Source organism: Haplochromis burtoni, unplaced genomic scaffold (genome assembly GCF_018398535.1).
Source record: "Haplochromis burtoni strain Fernald_Lab_line unplaced genomic scaffold, NCSU_Asbu1 Contig_281, whole genome shotgun sequence".
Classification (NCBI taxonomy): Eukaryota; Metazoa; Chordata; class Actinopteri; order Cichliformes; family Cichlidae; genus Haplochromis; species Haplochromis burtoni.
The window spans coordinates 725,037-747,535 of record NW_024582642.1 but is presented as its reverse complement, the minus strand read 5'-3'; the positions used below and the strand labels follow the sequence as shown (position 1 = coordinate 747,535).

General features: G+C 40.9%; 1 protein-coding gene across 4 annotated transcripts in view; it reads left to right on the top strand.

Annotated features, from left to right (window-relative positions):
• Nucleotides 1-22,499, top strand: part of large1 (LARGE xylosyl- and glucuronyltransferase 1) — a 48,543-nt gene that overhangs the window by 6,259 nt on the left and 19,785 nt on the right. For 3 of the 4 annotated variants that reach the window (XM_042227796.1, XM_042227797.1, XM_042227798.1), the window contains 3 exons: nt 7,018-7,204; nt 10,570-10,868; nt 14,614-14,696. In XM_042227796.1, coding sequence (XP_042083730.1) covers nt 7,099-7,204; nt 10,570-10,868; nt 14,614-14,696 — 488 coding nt within the window. In that variant the 5' untranslated portion in view covers nt 7,018-7,098. The remainder of the gene's footprint in view (nt 1-7,017; nt 7,205-10,569; nt 10,869-14,613; nt 14,697-22,499) is intronic. The other variant, XM_042227799.1, reaches the window with a different exon arrangement.

The window sequence follows — 22,499 nt, the reverse complement described above, 5'->3', positions numbered from 1 at the left end:
CTTCCAGCTCAGGAACCCAGGGCAGCACAGAGTTGGGCACGAGGGATTTTATGTCATCAAGGTGCTGAGAAAACTTTCACTTTAGCATTTTGTTGGCAGCTCTTTAGCACACGACCACACCACAACTTCTGACACCATGTTTGATGTTTAGTAAAGACGCTGGGTTCATGATTCCGTATCAGCTTTTACAGTGTATAACTGTGGAGACATTACATGCAAGAAGCTTCTTGACTCTGGGGGGAACCTGGTCCTGTATTAGCCTTTTTTCTTTTTTTCTTTTTTTTTTTCTTTTCACTGCATGCATGCGCAGTGCACTATTCGCTTCAAACAGGTATGGGAAACCCTCATTACTCAACAACACTAGTCAGATGTTCTACAGTTAGATTTAGTTCAGTCAGCTGTTTAAATAAGAACAGCATATTTTTACATCAGGGATATGATGGGTGAAATATTCTATTTAAAATATGCTGACAGCTCTCAAAGTAAGACTTTAAAATTAAATAAGCTTCATAACTGAACTGTTCTAACTTTATTTACTGCCAAACTGATTTGTTCAGGAACAAATAAAACACTGAAATAAATAAGATTTACTTTATTAAATTAAATTATCTAAGTGACTTGTGTCATGTTTAACCTGAGTAGCGAAAGACCACGGGGGTTTCAAAACGATGTGCCGGGAATCAAGTGTTCTCGCCGGCTCTAAGCTGGTGGGGTAACAGACATCTCCAAAACTGTTGGAGCACTTCTGCAAATGTGTGATGTCTTGATAGCAGATATTTGAAGTTTACACAGCTACATTCTTGCCGTAAAATATCTTAAAAGTTTATTTTGTTACACAGAGAGTAATATTTGAAACTTCTTAGCCGCTCTCCTCCACCATTGCCGCGTTTTGGATGAAATGCATTCTGGGATATTTGGCTGCACCAGGTCCACAAGTCACCACCGATGCATGCTCGATAGAATGGGAGGAGCAAGAACACATCCGGGAATTTTGAGCATACTTGATGTGTACTTTAAATTGGGACAGTACTTGGTCTGCAACTGATGACATATAACAAGTGCATGAGAACACAAGTACACACAAATACGCACTTTGAGAAAGGCCTCGGTCTCCCTTCCATGTTCCAGGCCACTTGTCAACTAATTGGCATTCCACCAATGCACAGTGTCATTTACACTGGGCAATGCGAAGATTTTGGAGGGCTGCACAGGTGCAAAACATCTCTCCAATAAGCAAATACTTCCACAAACAAACACAACTGTGGTAGCATATATTTGACATGACTGTAGGCATATAAATTGATTATTAATGGAATATATAAAATGTAAGTAAATGAGAAAAAAAATACAGTATAAATAATCAGTTTGAAGGCAGTGTCACCACATATTAAATAATTTTTGTAATGGTCAATATTTTAACTTTGTAACTCTGTTATTAACTAAACTTTTAAATTATTTATTGTTTTCTTATATCTTAATTCAAAGGTAAAAATATAATATTTTTAGAATGACCATACATCTGTGTGTATAAATGCATGAACAACCACTGGCTATGATTCGGATCATTTTCTGAGCATAAGATCAGGAGGATGTTTCAGCTTCATTAAGTGCTTCTGCACAAAATCCTGTCAGTAAATTCACCTTTGAGGATTGGGTATTCAGATGTTAACAGTAAATGAGTCAAAAACCTTAAGCTAATCAGGCAACAATCGATATCGCCTTTTGTCCCAGAATGCATAATGTTTCAAGATTATGCCTGTTTGTCTTTATAAATAAACATGGAAGCTGCCTCTTAAATGAAGTATGTTGGATCAGCAAACGAGCCTCTTCTGGTCACTGCTTCATTGATTTTCTCATTCTGGGCTGCCAGCACTAAACAAAAACATTCACTGAATAAACAAGAAATTCTTTTCTTCTTGCAACGTGATATGTGCTTATACTTTGCATATTAACAGTGGACTTTGGAGACAATGCATTATGGTCCATGTCCAGGCTCACACAGTATATGAGGGTTTACAGCATATTATATTTTGACATGTTCATCTTCTTAAAGTCAGATTTCAAATGTTAGTTTCAGTTCTGACTCTTAATGTCGATATGCTAGGTTTCTACTTCATATCACTACACCCCTTTGGTAATCAAAACAATAATATTTACCCCCATTAATGGAAATAAAGTTTAAAATCACACAGCTTTACAGAGGAAACAGACGCAGTTACTTCAAGCTAAAACACTATCTGGAAAAAACATTTTGATGCATGCTCAATCACCCAGGAAAGTAAATCCCAAAAGGTTAATTCTATTCATTTTATTATACTCATGGCCATTGATCAATGATCAGTGGTCTTTGATCAGTGGTTGTTGATCAATGGTCATGACATTTTACATATTAATGATCAAGAAACTGACCTCACAGCCCATTGTTCATTAACTGGGTTAGTTTCAGTCGCTGTGCAAAGGTACTGTTTATAAGGTTGGGGAAACCCACAGTCAGCTGAGACTGAAGAAGTCACTTAGATAAGTGGCAAACCATTTTTCCACTGAAAATGCTATGTCCAGTTGAATAGATTCAACCTTTTGGGCTCTGACAGGAAGAGGATAAGTTTCTGAGAGTTAACAGCTTGTATGATAGGTGGCTCACAAAAAAAACAGCTTTAAGCACAACTTAATAGTGGTCGTAGTAAGAAAATCTCACTTTCAACTGTGAAGAGAAGACCTCGAGCTGCAGGTTTGACAGGACGAGTTGCAGCAAGAAAGCCGTTGCTAAGACGTCAGAATAAGGCAAAGTGGCTTGCCTGGACCATGAAACAACACCAATGGACTACTGAAGACTGGAAGAAGGTGTTATGGAGTGATGAATCAAGTTTTGAAATTTCTGGTTCATCACGCATAATCTTTGTACGCCTTCGAGCAGGTAAAAGGATGGTTCTACAGTGTGTGACATCAACTGTCAAACATTGAGGAGGAAGTGTGATGGTCTGGGGCTGTTTGCTGGATCCCGGGATGAATTTTTCCAATAATAGTGTAAAGGCTTTTTCTATATTTCTTTTTTTTCTGTTTTCTCAAAACAAAGTACAAAAAGTATACAGTTAAGATAGACAGTGGACAATGCTGAGTCATGTGATAACTCCACCCTTAAAAAAAGAGTAGATTTTACATGTCACAGTTTCTGATACTGTGAGAAACTCCCCATCAAGGCTTATTCCCAATTACATTTCAAGAGCAAGATCTATTTTGGGGACTGTGCGTGTGTGATCTTATTAGTTGTTTTTATTTTTGCTGGAGAGTGTTGGAGAAAGTTTCTCTAAAAACACATTTTAGGAAATGGTCAACAAATTGAGAAAGTGATAAATTGGTGGATCTCTACTATAAACCATAATGACAAGAAATAGATGTAATTTATTGTAGCAGTAATGCAAACTGGTCTTCTCACAGAATTAAAGAATTTAAGAGCCAATCAATCAAAACTTGGTTTCCCAAGCATTGACCTTATCTATGTCATGTCTATCTGTCAGTGCTGCATATAATCAATTAGCCACAACAAGAAAAAACAAAAGAGCTTAATGACATTAATCGGTTCTTTGCAATACTCTGCTAGGAAAATTCGACCCAGAGAGGTCTTATTGTACAAGACACTGAATCCATGGATCTGCTAAGTGCTAAACGCCTAGGACACTATACAGTACTTTTGGACTTGTGGATCTCATAGGTGATTAGACAGCACAAGGTTTCAGTGTTGTGGCTGATTAGTGTATGTCTCTTCCTGTAAATCTACAATGGGGGAAGTAAGTTATCTGATCCAGTGCTGAATGTGGTTCAGTGCTGACTGTTTCCACAGTCTCTGTTTCCACCTCTGTGCTTCATTGTGGCGATGGAGTTCTTTGGGTCATATTAAGCATTTCTCTTCCTCTAAATACAGTGTTGATGTTCATGCCAACAGAGCTCGGCTTTAGTTTGATGTGACCACAGCACGTTCTCCCAAGCCTTCTCTTAATCATTCTAACGTTCACTGAAAAACTTAAATTTGGCCTGTTTATTTCTTGATCCAAGGTGACCTTGTGGTTCCTACAAGATGATTCAAAAGATTGTAACATGTTATCAAAGATGTTCTTGGTGACTGTGGACCCAGCTGGTTTCAGATCATTACCAAGCGTCTTTTGTGTAGTTTTGAGCTGATCCACCACATTTCTCAAGATTATTCTCACCCCATGAACAAGATGTTGCATGGAGCTCCAGACCAGCGGTGATTGATGGTTATTTCGTATGTCTTCCATTGTACCAACGGTGGTCATATTTTCACAGAGCTTCTTGCTGATGGTCTTCTAGCCCATTCCAGCCTCGTACAGCTCTACAGTCTTGCTTTGAAACTGATTCTGTGGGCAGGTGTATTTTATACCCATATACAAGTTGCAATCAAGAGTAGCTGAAATAGATTAATTGATTATAATTTGTGTGCCACATGGAGACAGCCAACCTTTGGAGCCACAGTTTCTTGTAGGAGATCAAATACTTATTTCACTCTACTATATGCAAACCAATAGTTTTTTCTGGATTTTTAGTTGATATTCTCTCTCTCGCTGTCAAAATGAAACCACCATAAAAATGAGACACTGTTTGTTTCTTAGTAAGTGAAGGAAAATACAGAGGTATGCTATTTTCCTTCTCCAGTGTTGTGTTCCTGCTTTTTCAAAACAATGCTTTTTTTCTGCCTGCTTTTTCCCCCACATAATTTCCTTATAGATTATTAAAGTGTTCTGACTCTGAGGCTGATCCCTGCATAGCTGGATTTGTTCAATCTGTCCTCTGACATCTGACTTGGATGTGGTAATAAATTTCTTCAGTGTAGCATTTGTAATGTAAATTACAGGATCTAGTGGAGTTATTATCACACAAGGGTCAAATGCTAAGGACCTAATAAAATGATTCATAGCCTGCCTGTCAGAATTTTGTGGAGACACTTGGTTAAGTCTCCCCAGCCACTCCACTTTACTCTGCACTCTTTACTTTGCTCAGGCCATATGTTTAAAAAAAAAGAAAAAGGACAAAAAAACAGATTTGGTAATACTTTTCATTTTAAACTCTGCCTGCTTTACATCGTTTTACCGGGTGACACTATGATACTATATTGCTTCCCTAACTACAAATGTAGTTATAATGGAAAAAGGATTTTTCAAATAATATTATATAATTGTACTTTTAACCTCTGTGCTCTACATCAAACTAAAATATGTCAAATTACCATCCATCCATCTTCTTCCGCTTTTCTGGACCGGGTCTTGGGGCCAGCAGCCTAAGCAGAGAAACCTAGTGTCCCTCTTCCCAGCCACCTCCTCCAGCTTGTCCGGGGGAACACCAAGGCGTTCCCAGGCCAGCCGAGAGATATAATCCCTCCAGCGTGTCCTGGGTCTGCCCCGGGGCCTCCTCCCAGTGGGACATGCCTGGAATACCTCACCCAGGAGCCGCCCTGGGGGCATCTTGATCAGATGCCCGAACCCCCTCAACGATCTCCTTTCGATGTGGAGGAGCAGCGCCTCTACTCAGAGCCCCTCATGGATGGCCGAACTTCTGACCCTATCTCTAAGGGAGAGACCAGCCACCCTTCGGAGGAAGACCATTTCTGCCGCTTGTATCCACAGTCTCGTTCCTTCGTTCACTACCCACAGCTTGTAACAATAGGTGAGGGTAGGGAAGAGGATCGACCGGTAAATTGAGCTTTTATACTCAACTCTCTCCTCTTCACCACGATGGACCGGTACAGCATCTGCCTTACTGCAGCCGCAGGACCAATACATCTATCAATATCCTGCTCCCTTCTCATGTCACTTGTGAAAAAGACTCTGAGATACTTAAACTCCTCCACTTGGGGCTGGAACTTGTCCCTGACCCAGAGCTTGCACTCCGCCCACTTCCGGCTGAGGACAATGGCCTCAGATTTGGAGGTGCTGATTCTCATTCCCATCGCTTCAAACTCTTCCCCGAATAGTTCCAGTGCGAGCTGGTGGCCATCACCTGATGAATCCAAGTCCTGGTGGCACGTGCACTTATGGACACTTATGTTTGAACACGATATTCGTTGTGGACAGACTTTGGTAAATTGCTTTAGGTCATAAAGCCACATAGTGTGTGACTGCCTGATGTGTTATGTGATATGTAATAACATGAAAGTTGTCAGACTTCATTTCTGAAGGTGTGATTTAAGTTTTAGATGAACAGTTTGACTGAATAATTTTGTCTGATGTTTTTTATTTTAACTTGTTTTGTTTTTGTTTTTGTTGTTGTTTTTTGGTCAAAAAGTCTTTCAAAAAATATTCAGCTAAACAGCTAAATGTTTGGATCTGACATTTGCAATTGTATACAATAAATGGATGCAGTTTTCACTTTGTTATGTAGTGCTATAAATTGAATTGAACCAAACTGACTTGAAAGTAGAAATGTTAGCCACTTGCACAACCTGTGCTTCCTAACAAGGCAATGATACATTTCATTGCCAATTATTGTCATGATTGACTTCTACTCCTAGGCAGTCATATACTGCAGGCTTGGTCAGAACCATTTGTTTGCTTGGGAACAGGTTGGGTATTCTAACCCAGATTTTTACCTGTTCCTCATCCTACACAATATAGCTTTGGTGCTGTAAGTAAACGTTGCAGCATGTAAGGAGGAAAGTGACAGGCCACCACGCATTCTTCGCTCATTTAAAATTTAGTATGCAGATGTCACATCTCCACCAAATGGCATTTGTGTATCATACACACTTGGATGAAATTCTAACGGAGCAGATTGCATGGCTTTTAGGGTTTCCTATCTTCTCCAAGAGGCCATGCTATCTAGAAATTCCTTAGTTGCCGTGTATGTCACCTTCTTCTGAAGCTGAATGAGTAAACCTGCTCAAACATCATCAGCGTCAGGAATCAAAAAATAATCATTATAATAATCAATCTATGTAGACTGTGAAATGTGTGCTTCTTCTCTAACCTCTTTTTTTTTTTTTTTGTCCTGGTCTCTCCTCTCCCTCAGTGCTATGACTCAGCCTGGACAGCAGCTCCTACCCACATAGAGGTCACTTTACCTCTCTTTCTATCTGCTTTGGTCCAGAGGATGCTGGGAATGTGTCGCGGGCGCCGGAAGTTCCTGGTGGCCTCCCTCGCCCTGCTCTTCATCCCAGCACTTACGTGGCTTTACCTGTCAGTCGGGAGCTTTCAAGGTAAGGACAATAAGTATTGGCACAGTTGTTTGCAACTTTTATGGCTTTAAATTATTTAGGTTTCTGTGGGGGTTTTTTGACCATTTTTGAAACAGTCTAACAATAATGAAAACACTAATATGAAATGAATACATAAACACATAAAACAAGAACAAGAAGAGCCTATAGAGTTCTTCTTGGAAAAGCAAACTGTGTTTGGTACATTATCACATTCAGATCATAATTCTGATTGCAAAAGCTACCAGACAGGACAGGATTTTTTAAAAAAAGTGATGCAAGACTGGGAAACTTTCTCCTGTTCTAACGGTTTTAAAATTAAAAAATTCATGATAAAAGGTTGTTGTTTTTTAACATTTTGTTTTTGACTTTATTCTTTTCTAAATTTAACACATCGTTAAGTTTTTAAATATTACAGATAAATATTACCTATTTTGAAAAATCTGTTTGAGCTGATTAAATGTTAACAAAATGCTGGACTGGTTCTCATATAGTCCTTTTCTAATCTGAGCACTTAAATTGCTTTTATACGACTTGCCTCATTCGCCCATTTATACAAGCAGTGTTTCTATATTTTTTCTATCGAACAATCACATACATTTAATGCATCAGAGGGCAACTCTAGGTTAGTGTCTTGCCCAAGGATATTTGGCATGAAGACTGGAGCAGCCAGGGATCAAACCACCAACCTGCTCTACCCCCTGAGCTACAGCCATCCATAGTAAAGATAAAAGTTTAGGTTGCTGGGATTAAAATAAGGAACAGTACTGTCATACTTTTCAGTGCATGTCATGCCTTAATATTAAAGCCCGAGGCTTGTCCCAGAAAGTGTGAAGATACAAATTTCCTGTAGACAAAGTGACCTTTCTCTCCCAACTTTCTTCCTGAGGTGGTATGTTAATGAATTACTGAGGCCTGTCTAAAGTTGATTACTTCCTCCAGACAATAATGTCCAAAAGTTCTTGGAGCCATTTTAATCACTTTGACTCACAGGATTGAAATGCTGCAGTAGTGCCATTATTAATTATGATTAAATTGGCAATTTTGACTTGGGGTCACAGTCACTGGAGAGCGTATATGTGTATACACTCCCATAATGGAATAGTCACCAAGGTCTGCAAAGTAATTATTAGATTTGGCAGTAATTCCTGGTGGTGGGATGCAGTTCCTGGGAGTGTGATAAGCTGTGACAGGGCCTGGCTGCAGGTTAAGCCTGGATGTGTGAGACAGGACCGATGTGCTACTACTGGCTCAAATTCAGTTTTACATTTTGACTCTATCACTACCTCTCAGTTCAGTTCATTTTAAATTGTTTTATTGGCTTGATCATATTCATAATATTGCCAAAGCAATGCGTTTATACATTTTGAAACTATGATCCTTGGACTGATCCCATTTGAACTGGTTTGTGAACAAAGCATGAATCAAGCAGTTATGTGGCTCTTTAAAATGTCTTACATACATCAATGTTTATTTGTAAAGACACTTTTATGCAGGTTGGTACAATTCTTCACAGATGACTCTTAAGCTGATAAGCAAAATGTAATAAGACAAAACAAGTAGTGGTAAGCAATTTAAAAGGAAAATGTAACACGCCATAGAAATAAAGTAAACTGTAAAGAAGCCCCCAAAAAGTTTTTAAAATAAATAGATTTCTAATCAATTTTTAAAGGTTTTTAAGCAAATCTGAGACCAGAAGTTTTGGTCTAAGCTGAAATCCTAAACGGACTAATGTTTGTAATTCAATTTTATTAGGTTTAAATTTCTTTTTTACTATAGATTTAATTTGTTGTTATTCTAAAAATCTAATCTTGTTAATCACATACTGTATATCTATTTTGTGAGATGGAATAAATATATAATAATAATAATAATAATAATAATAATAATAATAATAATATATAATATAATAAATATATGTTCCAAGTATTTCATTCCTTTACAATTCCATTCTGGGAAGTTAATCATATTAGAAGTCGAATGCCTTTTATTGTGACTATACAGATGTACAATGAGATAAAGAGGATCTCCTACTCAGTGCAGACATGTGGGGAAAGGGGGGGGGGGCAGTTTCTACAACACTACATATGAACAGTATTCAAAAATATAAAATGTATAAATATACAAATTGGGGGAAAAAATATTAAGACAGGGGTGTCAAAAATGCAGCCCATGGGCCACATCTGGCACGCGATACAATGTGGCCTGTGAGAACATTTCATATGTCAGTTATTAATTAATAAACTATATACAAAGTGCCCTTGACTGGCAGAGATGCAGTAATGTCTTCATGTAGCACAGAGCCATGGCTCAATGTCTGATTTCTAAATGAGTCTCACAGGTCTGAATGTGCACTTAAAACCATTTATAATTTGATCTGCTGCTCACTGGCCTCCTGAGAATGCAGACTTCAACATTGTTGAAGCAGTGTGGGATCATCTTGACAGAGAATGGAAGAAAAGACAGAAACATCCAAAGAAGAGCTTTAAAAGAAGCCTGGAGAACTATTTGTGACCGACATTGTAATTTAACCTGAAAAACTTTGTTATTTGTTGTTTTCACTGTAGAGGATGTGCAAAAGGGTGCAGCTAACTACAGTATTGTACATTAGATGGAGGAGTTGTACAGGGAGATGGCCACAGCGAGGAATGATTTCCTGTGTTGTTCAGTGGTGCATTATGGGTAATCTCAGTCTCTCACTGAACATGCTCCTGTGACTGGCCACCAGGTAATGGAGTGGGTGGGAGGTATTGTCCAGCATTGTCCTTGTCTTGGACAACATCCGCCCCTCCGACACCACCTTAAGGGAGCTCCATCCCCACAGCATTACTGGTCTTGAGGTTCAGTGTATTGAGTCTTTTGGCGTCTGGGAGCCTCAACCTGCTGCTCCAGCGAGCAACAGCATAGAGAATGGTACTGGCCACACAGACTCATAAAAAATCCTCAGAAATGAAAGAAAGTTTTCCAACAAAGTTCAGGTTGTGCTGAAGAATGAAGATGGTCGTACCACTCCTAAATCAAGCCTAAAACTGCACTATGCAGCACAGCACTATATGTTTCTGTTGTACCATTCCAGATTAATAAGATGTGTCCATGGGTATGAGCCATGGATAGGAATAAATAATAGCTGTAGCTCTAGCCTTATACACTTGACGCACCTCTTTTTGGACAAGCTACTTACCTGCTTCAATTTAGATTTGTTTTTGTGCAGTGACGTTTCATATCAGTGGTTTCTCTGTATAGAAAAACCCACACTGGGGCTGGTCAGTGTGGGTTTTTCTATTAGTATTCAACTTCATATATATTGGCCACTGACACTGATGTTCTTAATCATGTTAAATCAGTTTCTCCCTGTTATAATTCCACAGTGAAGCCCCTCCCTCTTTCTCCATTGGAAGCCCTGTCATCCACCCCGGTGGGCGGAGCCGGTGAACGACAGGCCTTAGAGTTGCGGGTTCGGGTGGTGGAGGAAGAGAACCGGGCGCTGCGCCGAGAACTTAGCCGTCCACCTAGGAGCCCATCTGCACAGCTTCCGAGCAATAATCACCGTGGCAACCAAAGCCGAACACATTCAGAGGAAGGCACAGGTGACAATGAGAGCCAGAAAGCTGTTACAGTGGGTAATAGCTCAGACTGTGTCCGACACCCAGTGGTGGATAAGTGCGAGGTGAGATATGTTTAATTTTGTCCTAGCAGGTTCCACAAGCGGGTTTTCTAATACTACAGTGTTCCACCCACAACAGACCATTCAAAGTTTCTGCTCCGTAATGCAAGATGAATTACGGAAGATGACCCTAACCCTTGGAAGATGTTTCCACATACCGCAGCACTATTACCATAGTATGACTGCCTTCTACAGGATGCCTTTAGGCATATTTTAGCCTACTCTTCTAGTTAATTGCTGGCCTCCTCAACGAGATATGACTCTGTGACGTGGCTTGGTAATGTAAGCTTTAATATATCCATGTTGTGATTGACACAGTATCAGTGTCCTGCCATGAATCATAACGCACTGTGATCCACAGATTCAAGAGCCCTCAAATCAGTTATGCTGAATCACATCAATATCCTTTGTATGTGACAGAAGCCAATTGGGTGAGGGGTCTTTTGCCCACCTATTCTGGTTTTGCCCCACTCCTAACCGCATTCTGGTCTGCAGTGTTTCAGTGGTTTTCTGGATAATTTTTCTGTAACATTGCAATAACATTGCAAATCAAAACCTGGCAATATTTAGATGCTCCTCAGAGTCACGTCAGCTGGCGCTCTAAGTTCAGATGGCTGTGCACCTTGGGATGGAGGTGGCAAATAAACTCATCCTACTGACTTGGAAGTCAGCTACCCAACCAAGTTTTGAACACTGGCTCAACGAGATGTCTGTTCTACAACTGAAAAAGCTTCAACTAAATACAGTTGGTACTAGAGACAAATTTGGGAGGATGTGGTGGCCTTTATTGGCTGAGTGTAACATCAATCTGCGCTTATAAGAGCACTTTATGTCAACTCATTTTATGTCAGCTTTTTAGGTAGAGCGATTTGCTAATTCATTTGTTTATCCGAGGGTTCCTACTGTGACTATAACCTCTGTTTCTGTACCTTTTCTTCTTGTTGAACTTTCTCATGGTCTGGCAGCCGACATATTTGTCTGATTCTTGTTTGAACTGTTTTTAATTTATTTTTTTTATTCATATTCTCTACTAAACTGCTAAATAAGATATTCTTAAAAAAAAGAGGCTTCAAATCATCAAAGCTCACCTCAATGACAAGAAGAGGACTTTCAGAATGGGCAATAGAGAGGAGGTGAGAATGGTTCAGGCACTACTGAAGGACAAGGCCATAGAGGGTAAGGACGACTCCAGGAGAAAGCTGGAGTGAAAACTCCAGCAGAACAGCATGATAGAGGCATGGAATAGCATGAATCACCTAATTCAGGCCCATCCAACAGCAGAGGAGCTGGGGACAATGAGGACAGAGCCAACGAGCTGAATGTGTTCTTCAACAGATTCAACACTGCAGTGAATGCTCACTCCCCTACTGACTTACCTGTAGTCAGCCTGCGATCCACAGCCACGCCACTCTCTCTACACATTGCACCATAGCTTCCTGTAAAAGTCCTGACACCCCTCCCCCAGGTATTACTTTCACTCTCAGCCAGGTTCAGAGACAAATGAGAAGACTCCCCTTAGACAAGTCTGTTGGACCAGACGGGGTGAGTCCTCGTGTCCTCAAGGCCTGTGCCCCCCAGTGTTGTGGAGTCTTTCATAAATGAGTCAGAGTCGGCAGAGGGTCCCAGTGCTGTGGAAGACATCATGCCGCGACCACAGACCACAGACCCCAGGGCCCACCAGCCCCAAAGACCACAGACTCTGACATCCCAAATCATGAAGACCCTGGAAAGACTCATCTTTGACCAGCTCGACCTACTATCAGGCCACATCAGGATCCCCTCAGTTCGCTTACCAGCTCCTCCTTGGAGCTGAGGACATCATCATCTGTTCAGTCGTGTCTACACCCACCTGGACCAGCCAGTGAGCACTGTGAAGGTCATGTTTTTCGACTTTTCCAGTCCATTCAGAACTATCAGACCAACCCTCTCGGGTGATAAGCCGATAGCGATGCAGGTGGATGCCTCTTTTGTGTCCAGGATTGTTAATTACCTAAATGAATGACCACAATATGTGCGTCTTCAACATTTGTGTATGGCAAGGTGATCAGCAACACAGGGACACCACAAAGGACCAATTGTGGATGTTAGCAGGACCAGGAAAACTGCGACTCTGTTTCAGTCCATGCAGTTGATGTGAACATTGTGTAGGACTATAAATACCTCGGTGTACAGATTGATAATAAACTGGATTGGATTAAAGAGACCACTACACTCTGCAGGAAGGGCCAGAGTCGTTTCTATCTTCTGGGGCAGCTAGTCTTTTAACATTTCTCAGACAATGCTTATTTCTCTGTACAACTCCTCCATCTAATGCACTGTACAGTTTAATAGTTACACCCTTAATATTTACTAGTGCTGTCAGCGTTAATCTCGTTAAAATGACGTTAACACAATAACTCCATTAACGCGGCAAATCTCCTTTAGCGAGTTAACACGGATCACCCTGTGCGTGGGGCTGCACAGGGTCAACGCGTTAACAACGCTAACGGTAACGTCATTTTAACGAGGTTAATGCTGACAGCACAAATATTTACACATCCTCTACAGTGAAAATAAAGTTTTTAAGTTTAGAGTACAATTTAATCTCTGTAATATTCTGTATATTTATAATTGACCTATTTATATATAGACAAGATCTATTTGTTATATTTTGCAACTCTGTAATATGATGTATTATTTAATTTAGTTCAGTTACTGTCCTTATTGTCTGGGAGCAACCATAACCATACAATTTCCTTAGGGATTAATAATGTATGCTGATTCTGATTGATTCTGATTCTAATTTTACTTATATAGCACCAAATCACAGCAGCAGTTGTTTCAATGGGCTTTTTATTGCGATGTAAAGACCTTCCCAGGAGTGGCCAGCCAACCAAAATTACCCCACTCATCCAAGAGACGACTTATCCAAGAGGTCGCAAAAGAGCCAGAACAACATTGAAAGAACTGCAGGCCTCAATTGCCTCAATTAAGGTCAATGTTCATGACTCCACCATAAAAAAGAGACTGGACAAAAATGGCCTGCATGGCAAAGTTCCAACATGAAACCCACTGCTGAGCAAAAGGAGCATAAAGGCTCATCTAAGTTTTGCCAGAAAACATCTTGATGAACCCCAAGATTCCTGTGAAAATATAGACTGATGAGACAAAAATTGAACTTTTTGGAAGGTGTGTGTCCCATTACATCTGGCGTAAAAGTGATACAGCATTTCAGAAAAGGAGTGTCATAGCAACAGTAAAATATGGGGGTGGTAGTGTGAAGGTCTGAGGCTGTTTTGCTTTTGCAGAGCCTGGAAGACTTGCTGTGGTAAATGGAACCCTGAATTCTGCCGTCTACCAAAATATCATAAAGGAGAACTTCCAGCCATCTGTTCAACTATATGTTGTGAAGTCAACATATATTTGAGAATTATTAGAATATCTGCTCTAAATGTATGAAGATATTATCATATGCGTACATAGTATAGTATCATAAAAGTATTATCAAATCTATTTCCTCAATCTTCTCATTAAAAGTTCATTAGATTTTACAAAGCTTCATCTTACAGTTGAGTTTTATACACGTCTGAGAACTTTTGTTTGACAGTTACTATAATTGCCCTTTGAATTGAGGTGGAATGAGTTAATGAATGCTCCAACACACAATCAGTGTTGTCTTTTTCTTTTACTAAGCCAATTCACAGTTATACTTTGTTCCTTGTGCTGTGCACATCTCTCCTTCTTAATCACTTTGTCATTTTCTCCTCAGACCATCCATGTGGCCATTGTATGTGCAGGTTACAACGCAAGTCGAGATGTGGTGACGCTGGTTAAATCTGTCCTCTTCCACAGGTACAGCAAATCTTTTCTCCTCTTAAAATAACAGACTTGGTGGAGTATAATTCTTTTTTTCTTTTTCTTTTTGTGTACTCATATATATACACACTGATTAGTTTATAATAATGTTTTCCAACAAATTGATGTATTCTGATAGAGTAAGAATGAATCAAATGAATTATGAAAAAAAAAAACATAGGAGCAGGCATCTGCAACCAGTGTGTACAAAAAAATAAGTAAAGCAAAGCTTTGGTTGTATTAAAATTTCTTGCACTGTATATCAACCAACTACAATAACCAAAATAGTGTGCGCGCACAGATACCAAAGTAAGACCCGGGCCTTTTAGTTATCAGTGTTATCCAGTTCAGGCCTGTCGGGTGATCTCAGCAGTTTATTGGTGTGAAATCAGTCTAACGATTGATGTACGGTTTGCACAGTTTGTCCTAACCCTAACCCAACTCAGGCAATCAGACTGCAAGATTGAGTTCCAAATGGGCTGTGGCACGACATCCATTGCAATGGAAGATCATTCTCCTTCTGTGGATTTCCAGAAGGTCTAATATTCGAAGTTCTCTGGGGACTTTGAGTCCTTTGATCTCCAAATCAAAAACTCTGACCTAAGAGCGAGGTCAGAGTTACTTCAAGTTACTTTAATGTATTGTACAAATGGCAAGTTCAAAATGTTTCTACATTTCACCAGTCATGAAACCAGAGTTAGTTTTGTTCTCCTAAAGTTATGCAAGTCACTTTGCATCGGAAATGGCTGTGACTTCACCACTTGAGGGAATAGCCCCTGGTGAACTTTCAAAACTTTGCTCTGTTGTAAATCATCAGTAAAAGCTAAGCTCAAGCCTTGGAATAAATATTGCACAATAGATATCAGTGGGTTTCCCAAGTGGGTGTACTGCAGTCTTTCTGGTTGAAGTCTGCTTCTGACTGAATGCCTAATAGTGTCCATTTTTTTAACCTTCCACACTTTGCTGTGAATCTTTGTTGTTAATGGCCTTAGGGTCAATGTCAGAGTCTTCTCCACTTCGGAGAACGTCTCCCTAGAAAGTGGACATGTCTGCTAAGTCACTTTCATTTTCGGGAGCATCAGCAGCCAAGTGTTTTTCACTCTACAGTGGTCTCTGGATTATCATGAAACAAGTTTTTTCTGATCACTGTGTCATCGACGCCTAAGCAGTCTTCAGTTAAACTTGGCTGCACTATCTCACTATCAGCTCTATCAGAGCATGATTTAGGAACCTCATATATTGTGGTGAATTGGGTGGTTTCTTTGGGAAGCCTCTCATGAAGCCGGATGGTATCCTCCTCTGTCTCAGAAGGCTCAGTCTCATCATACTATTTAGCTAACCGCGTTATTGGCTTGTGCTTGAATTTTGTCGTAACAGGCTTCTCCCCAGTTGGTGTGATGAAGCCACACGGGAGTAAGAGATCTTGATGAACAGTTCGCCAAGAAGCTTCTTTGTTCTCAGGTTTTATGGTGTAAATTGGGAGATCTCTATCTTGTTTTACCGCAACATAAACATCTGACTCCCACTATGTTTCCCTCTCAGGCAGACAGCATGCACTAAAACAGACAATCTGGTTTGACAACCACACATTAATTCATAAGATGAGAATCCTGTTATATCATTCTTTGTACAATTGTACGGATGGACCGACAGTTTCGAATAGCTATGCCACTGTGATTTGCCTTTGTTTTCCAATGTGCCAAGCATGTTCAGCAAAGTCCTATTAAAACACTCCACAGTGTTTCCACTGGTAGGGTGGTAGGGTGTGGTATGTATTTTGTGAACACCCATGATTTTGCAAAGTTCTTTGATGATGTGTGATTCAAAGTCAGGCCTTTGGTTACTGTGCAAATGTTCAAGAATCCCATAGCGGACAATGAAATTACCCCACAGACAATTGGCTGTTTGAGCTTTCTGGTTTGGTGTTGGGATTGCAATGGCTTACTTAATAAACTGGTCTGTAGGTACAAAAATGTCCTGAATATTACTCAGGCTCTTTTGGTCCTTTGAGCATGATAGGCTCAAAGGAGCGGCGCTTTCAGGAAGGAACTTTCTCAGAACACAGTGTTAACAGGTTTTAATCTTTTCTCTCAAAATCTTTCCCTCAACATCTGCTTGGCCAGTAAAATCTTGTTCTCACCGAGGTTGAGAGTCTGTATAATGCGTAAGCGGCCCATATCATCATGGAGACTCTGGAGGACTGCATCTCGAAACTGTTCCGGAAGAACAGTGTGTCAGGTTACAGAATCAACAACTTGATGTGTCCAGTACAGTATTTGATTGTGTAGCTCAAGAAGACTGAATTGTCTAATTAGCAAGGGGATATCAGGCAGTTGCTTTCTAAAGTTGGGTTAAACCTTGTTCCCAGTCTCAAGTTGAGCTATGGTTTCCCTCAAACATGGGTCAGCTTGTTGATCTGCTCTTAGCTGCTTTACTGGCATGTGGGGAATAACTAGTAAATCATCACACTGATCTTCATTTACAAACTCATCTGGTATAGCAGCTACAGACAAGGCTGAGTGTACTAGGGTGAACGCACACTCCACGTCTGTGTTTTCACTTGGATTACAGCCAAGGAGATGCTTCTCACAGATAGCTGGTACCACATTTGGCCAAGGGTGATTCCTTGACCAGACAGATCTGTTTCAGTGAACCACTGTTCACTGAATGTACGTTCCTGCTCTTTTTTTGTGAAACGGTGTCATTGAGCAGTTTTCGATGTGGTCACATTGAAAGACCATCTGCATCAGAATTCAGCTTTCCAGCTCTGCACTGAAGCTAAAAGTTAAACATAGAAAGTGCCGCTAGCCAACGATAGCTCACTGCATATATTAAAGGACTACTGTCACTGAACTGGCTACCATAAAGGTAATCACAAAGTTTTTTCGTAACTGCCCACTTTCGGGCTAAAAACTCTAATTTGTGGGCATGGTAATGAGACTCACGCTTACACAAAACCCTGCTAGCATATGCTGTGACTCTTATCTGACCCTCCTGCTCCTGATACAAGGCAGTACCAAGTCCCATAGTGATAGGATCGGTATTGATTTAATTTCAATTCAATTTTATTTATACAGCGCCAAATCACCAACAACAGTCACCTCAAGATCCTTTGTATTTTAAGGTAGACCCTACAATAATACATACAGAGAAAAACCCAACAATCATATGACCCCCTATGAGCAAGGACTTTGGCGACAGTGGGAAGGAAAAACTCCCTTTTAACAGGAAGAAACCCCCAGCAGAACTAGGGAGGGATGGCCAGCCAGATTTTAAGTCGAGGACAGAGAACCACTGGGACTCACTCAGCGTGGAGAAGGTCTCCTCCAAATTCGGGAGCGCATAAGCATCTTTCACTGTCTGCAAATTGAGCTTCCTGTAATGAACACAGAGACACGTGTTCCCATTCTTTTTCCTCACCACCACTATGGGCGAAGAGAATGGTGACGTGGACTCCCTGATTACACCTGGCTGTTTAAGTTCTTGCAAATGCTTTTGGACAGCTTTACTGTGCTTAAATGGAATCTCATCAGACAGCTTACGCAGTGTTTTACCTGATCTCCCAAAGTCAAGTCATCTAGAACCACTAATGCAAGTGTGAGAACTTCAACCTAGAGGTCTGCATTCCCGCGGCTGTCCCGCGGGAGCCGCGGGAGCCGACCAGATTTCTTGCGGCGCGGGAATAAATTTCCAAATAAAATGCGGTAGCAGTCGGTAACTCGGTGTAATTTGAACAGGGAGCGCGCGGTCTGAAAATATAGCGTGCCCGACATTTTTTCGGAACAGCATATCTGTGATTTCCTCATTCTAATTGAGCACTGGTACAGCCAGTGCTCACGCCTGTTACACGCACTGAGCGCATGGATCAGTGCTTTTTGCACGTGCATTTTACTTGCACAGTCTGTGACTCTGTGCGCGCATCACCTGCATCAGAGCGCGCTTTACCAACATGGCAGAGCAAACTGAAGATGCAATTTCCTTGAAGGACGTTCAGCTGGGATTAGACAACGGTCAGTTTACTTTAAGGAAACCCACATCAGGCAAGTCTGATGTATGGGAGTCTTTTTCATGCGTCATAGACGCAAATGGAAAAAAATTACCCTTTGTACAATGCGATAAATGCCTCAAAGTTTTACCCTTTTGCAGTCACAAGACTGGAACCTCAGGTTTAAGGCGGCACTCATGTCCCATCACAAAGGGGCAAACAAAACTGGCATTTACTAAATCTTTGCTGGTGCCAGAGAAGTTTAAAAAAGAAACCAGAGACAAATGTGTTCAGTTTGTTTGCCAAGACATTCGACCGTATGATACCATCTCTGGAAAAGGCTTCACACAGCTGGCCCAACATTTGGTCGACACAGCAGCAAGAATAGGAAAATTCGATGTCTGTGAGATACGTTTGTATTTTACATAAAAATAACAAGTAGGCCACAATGCTGTATTCGTTTTTATTTATTTTATTTTTGCAACACGTTTTCCATGTTAAAAGATAAATGTTGCATGTTGACAGATAAATGCATCTTGTTTAAGAAAAATAAATACAATCATTGCACAACCTGCAGTTTTATCTGTTATCTCTATTTTTTGGTGGTACCCCATTTAAATGTGAGATTTTGGAAACCAGATCTAAATTTAGCGGGAACGGTCGGGTCGGGTAGAAAATTATTCTAAGCGGGCAGCGGGTGAACAAAGACTGAATATACAGCGGGAGCGGTCGGGTGCGGTACAAAACCTTGCGGGAGCGGGACTAAAAAAACATTCCCGCGCAGACCTCTACTTCAACCTCAGCACCCAAAAAGTCCTTGGGGAATACAACATTAATCTCAATGTAGCCTAGATAATGCATAGATTAGCCATTGGCTTCTTTAACCTCCAAAAGCTCAAGGATTGCTCTGATCTCATGTTGTGGCATGTTCTGATTGTAAAAAGACTCGGGAACTGTGGTAACCTGGGAGCCTGTATCCATTATGCAGCTATCACAATTGCCCTCCATTTGAACCTGTGCTGTAGTTTTTACCCCTATCAAACCTTTGGGTAATTTGAAATGACCTCGCTCAGCATGCAATGTTAATATCACACACTTCTTAGCGGTCACTTTAGGCTTCTTATCAGTCGTACGTGTTTGACCCGTTGCATTTCCCATCTGTCTCACGACAGGGAATGTCTTCAGTTTAATGAAGGTGTGTTCCTTTGCTGGCGTTCCCATAACTGCTGACAATTCTTAGTTCCTTCTTTTTTGCAGCTACCAAGGCATGAGTTGAATCTGACTCACACGTGGCCACAATGTGACCATCCTCTCCACAATGAAAACACTACCACAGTTTTGGCTTTAAAGTAGAGGTGCTGTGTAAGAGGGCCCTGGTTTGGTCTTTGCATGGTCAGGTTCTTTTAGTTTCATCTTTCTGTATCTGTTCTTTCTTAGAAGCTATGGTTTTCATTTGTTCCATGAGGGAAATCAGTTGGCTTTTCAGGTCAGCTTTTTCAGATTTTTTAACCTGCTGATGTCGCTTGATGCAGATTCAGCCTGTATTTCACTTGCTGAACATTCTGTCTATGGGAGACAACCTTCAGTTTTGTAGTACAGAGGTGCAGTTTTATTCAACTACTTTCTGTTTCTTGCCTATGTTTTGCAGTACGCAGCAGCCACAAAAGCTCAGCATGTGATGGGGGTTCTTGATTCTTAAGTTCTAGCTGCAGAACAGCAAGCAAGTGATGGTCTCAACAGCCACTGTAAAACTGTTTCAGGAAGTGTTTGTTGACCTGTTGTGGCTGTATACCTCCCCTATATACAATGCGGTCAATGCCACCTGCAAGCGATGCAAGTAAGCCATAATAATCTTGCTACGTGTTCATGAACCTCACCAACAGTTCCTCCCCATCCTCAGCTGTGCCAAATGCAGAGTCTAACAACTGCAGGTAGGTAGTTGGTGGCACGTTGGGTCCAAAATGTCTAACTACATCTGAAGCTGGAATAAGAAGGCTCTTGAGTTTTTATGAGTCTTCTCCAAGTCAGAAACAGAAGTGTCCATCATTAGATCAACATGACCGTTCTGCCTAATTGTGTTTTATATAAATGACTGGCTACATACTTGGTACGTCAAAGGCGGAGGAGAAGACAACTCATTGGGCTCCCCTTCACTAAAGAAGTGAAAACATGATGGATCCTCCTCCTGAGCAGACAGTTGCCTGAGCAGTCATCCTGTTGGATTGTTCTGACTGTGTAGGGAATCCTGGTGAATCAAAATGTGGAACAGCATCTAGGACACTGATCAACAGATCCACTCTGACCTTGTGACAAGCTGACCTGCAGATTTAAACAAAATTACTTAATTTTGGTATTTCTTCCCTCTATTGTCACCTTGTAATTCATTATTGAATATGCTATTAATTCCCTGTGAAACAAGCTTAAAGATGTGTGCCATTTCATTCTTTATATTTACTGTTCTGCCGCTAGATGTTTTAGCAAATGAATTTTTTGCTACCAGTGAATCTCTTGCCTAAATGATGGAGAGCCTTGTAGAAGAGCCTGTCTGTGTGACTGATGCTGTCACTCCTGAGAGATGGCCTTTTTATGCTGCACTCTGTCACATAGTGGAGGTTCTTATCATTGTCTTCTGTTCAGCAGCAACTGTATATGTCCTGTCTCAATAATACAACCTCAGCCGAAAAATAATGTCATCAGTTTCAAAATGAGCCTATTTTGTCTTTGCTATTTTCTGATGTGACAAGCACTCAAAGCGCTTTGTACAACATGCCTCATTCACCCACTCATAGAAGCACTTTTGTTTTTTACTACACATAAGTGCTTTCTGTCACACTCTGATGAATGCATGACCTCTACTTCCTGAGCTACATCCACCCTGCATTACAATGGTGTATGCTAATATTAAGACAAATACAAAAAGTTGAGGTCAGCGTGCAGGAAATCTCTATGACCTAGCAGCTCAGGCTTCAGACTGCTCGAAGCACTCAGTTTCAGAGAGTTTTTCCTACTCTTGGCTCTGTTCGATGTCAGTGAGAGCGAATATATTTCTGTGTGGTCATCTCAGTCACACATCTGTGACTGTGAGCCACTCTTGTGTTTTTTTAAGGCTAAAGTGGCCTGTTCCAGACAGATAACCTCAAGGGCTGCACCAGGGAAAAAGTAAATACTGTTGCCATAGTAACATGACGTTGTTACAGGTCTACAAAAAAAAGCTTTCTAAGCAAGAGGTTTGGCTGAACAATTTTTGAAAAATGAATGTGGACAATGGTCGTGTCCAAATTCATGGGCTGCATCCTCCTGAGGCCGCATTTGTAGACCGATTACGTCACAGCGACGCGCCGAAGGCTGTCCAAATTCGTAGACTCCTCCGAATGCAGCCGACAAATGCGTCCTCCTTTTCCCCGAATTTGAAGGATGGGTCGGGTGTGTCCTTCGTGGCCTACCATATCCCAGAATTCATAGCGCGGCCCTGCCAAACTCCAGTTTCCAACAATGGCGGCCGCTACTAAGTTTTAAAATTACTCATACTAATCTTTCTGGGTCACAAAATAAACTTTTAACATATTTTCAGGCGAGAAAGTAGCTGTGTAAACATCAAATATCTGCTCGGTTTATCAAGATATCGCATATTTGCAAAAGTGCATCGACGTTTTCGGAGGCTTCTACTACCCACCAGCTCGATAGCTAGCCGGGAGCTCGAGGGTTACTGATGCAGCTGAGAACGGCACAACTCCTGGCACATCATTTTCAGATCCCCGCGGACTTTCGCTGCTCGGGTTAAACGTAATATATAAGTCACTTAGACAACTTAAAAA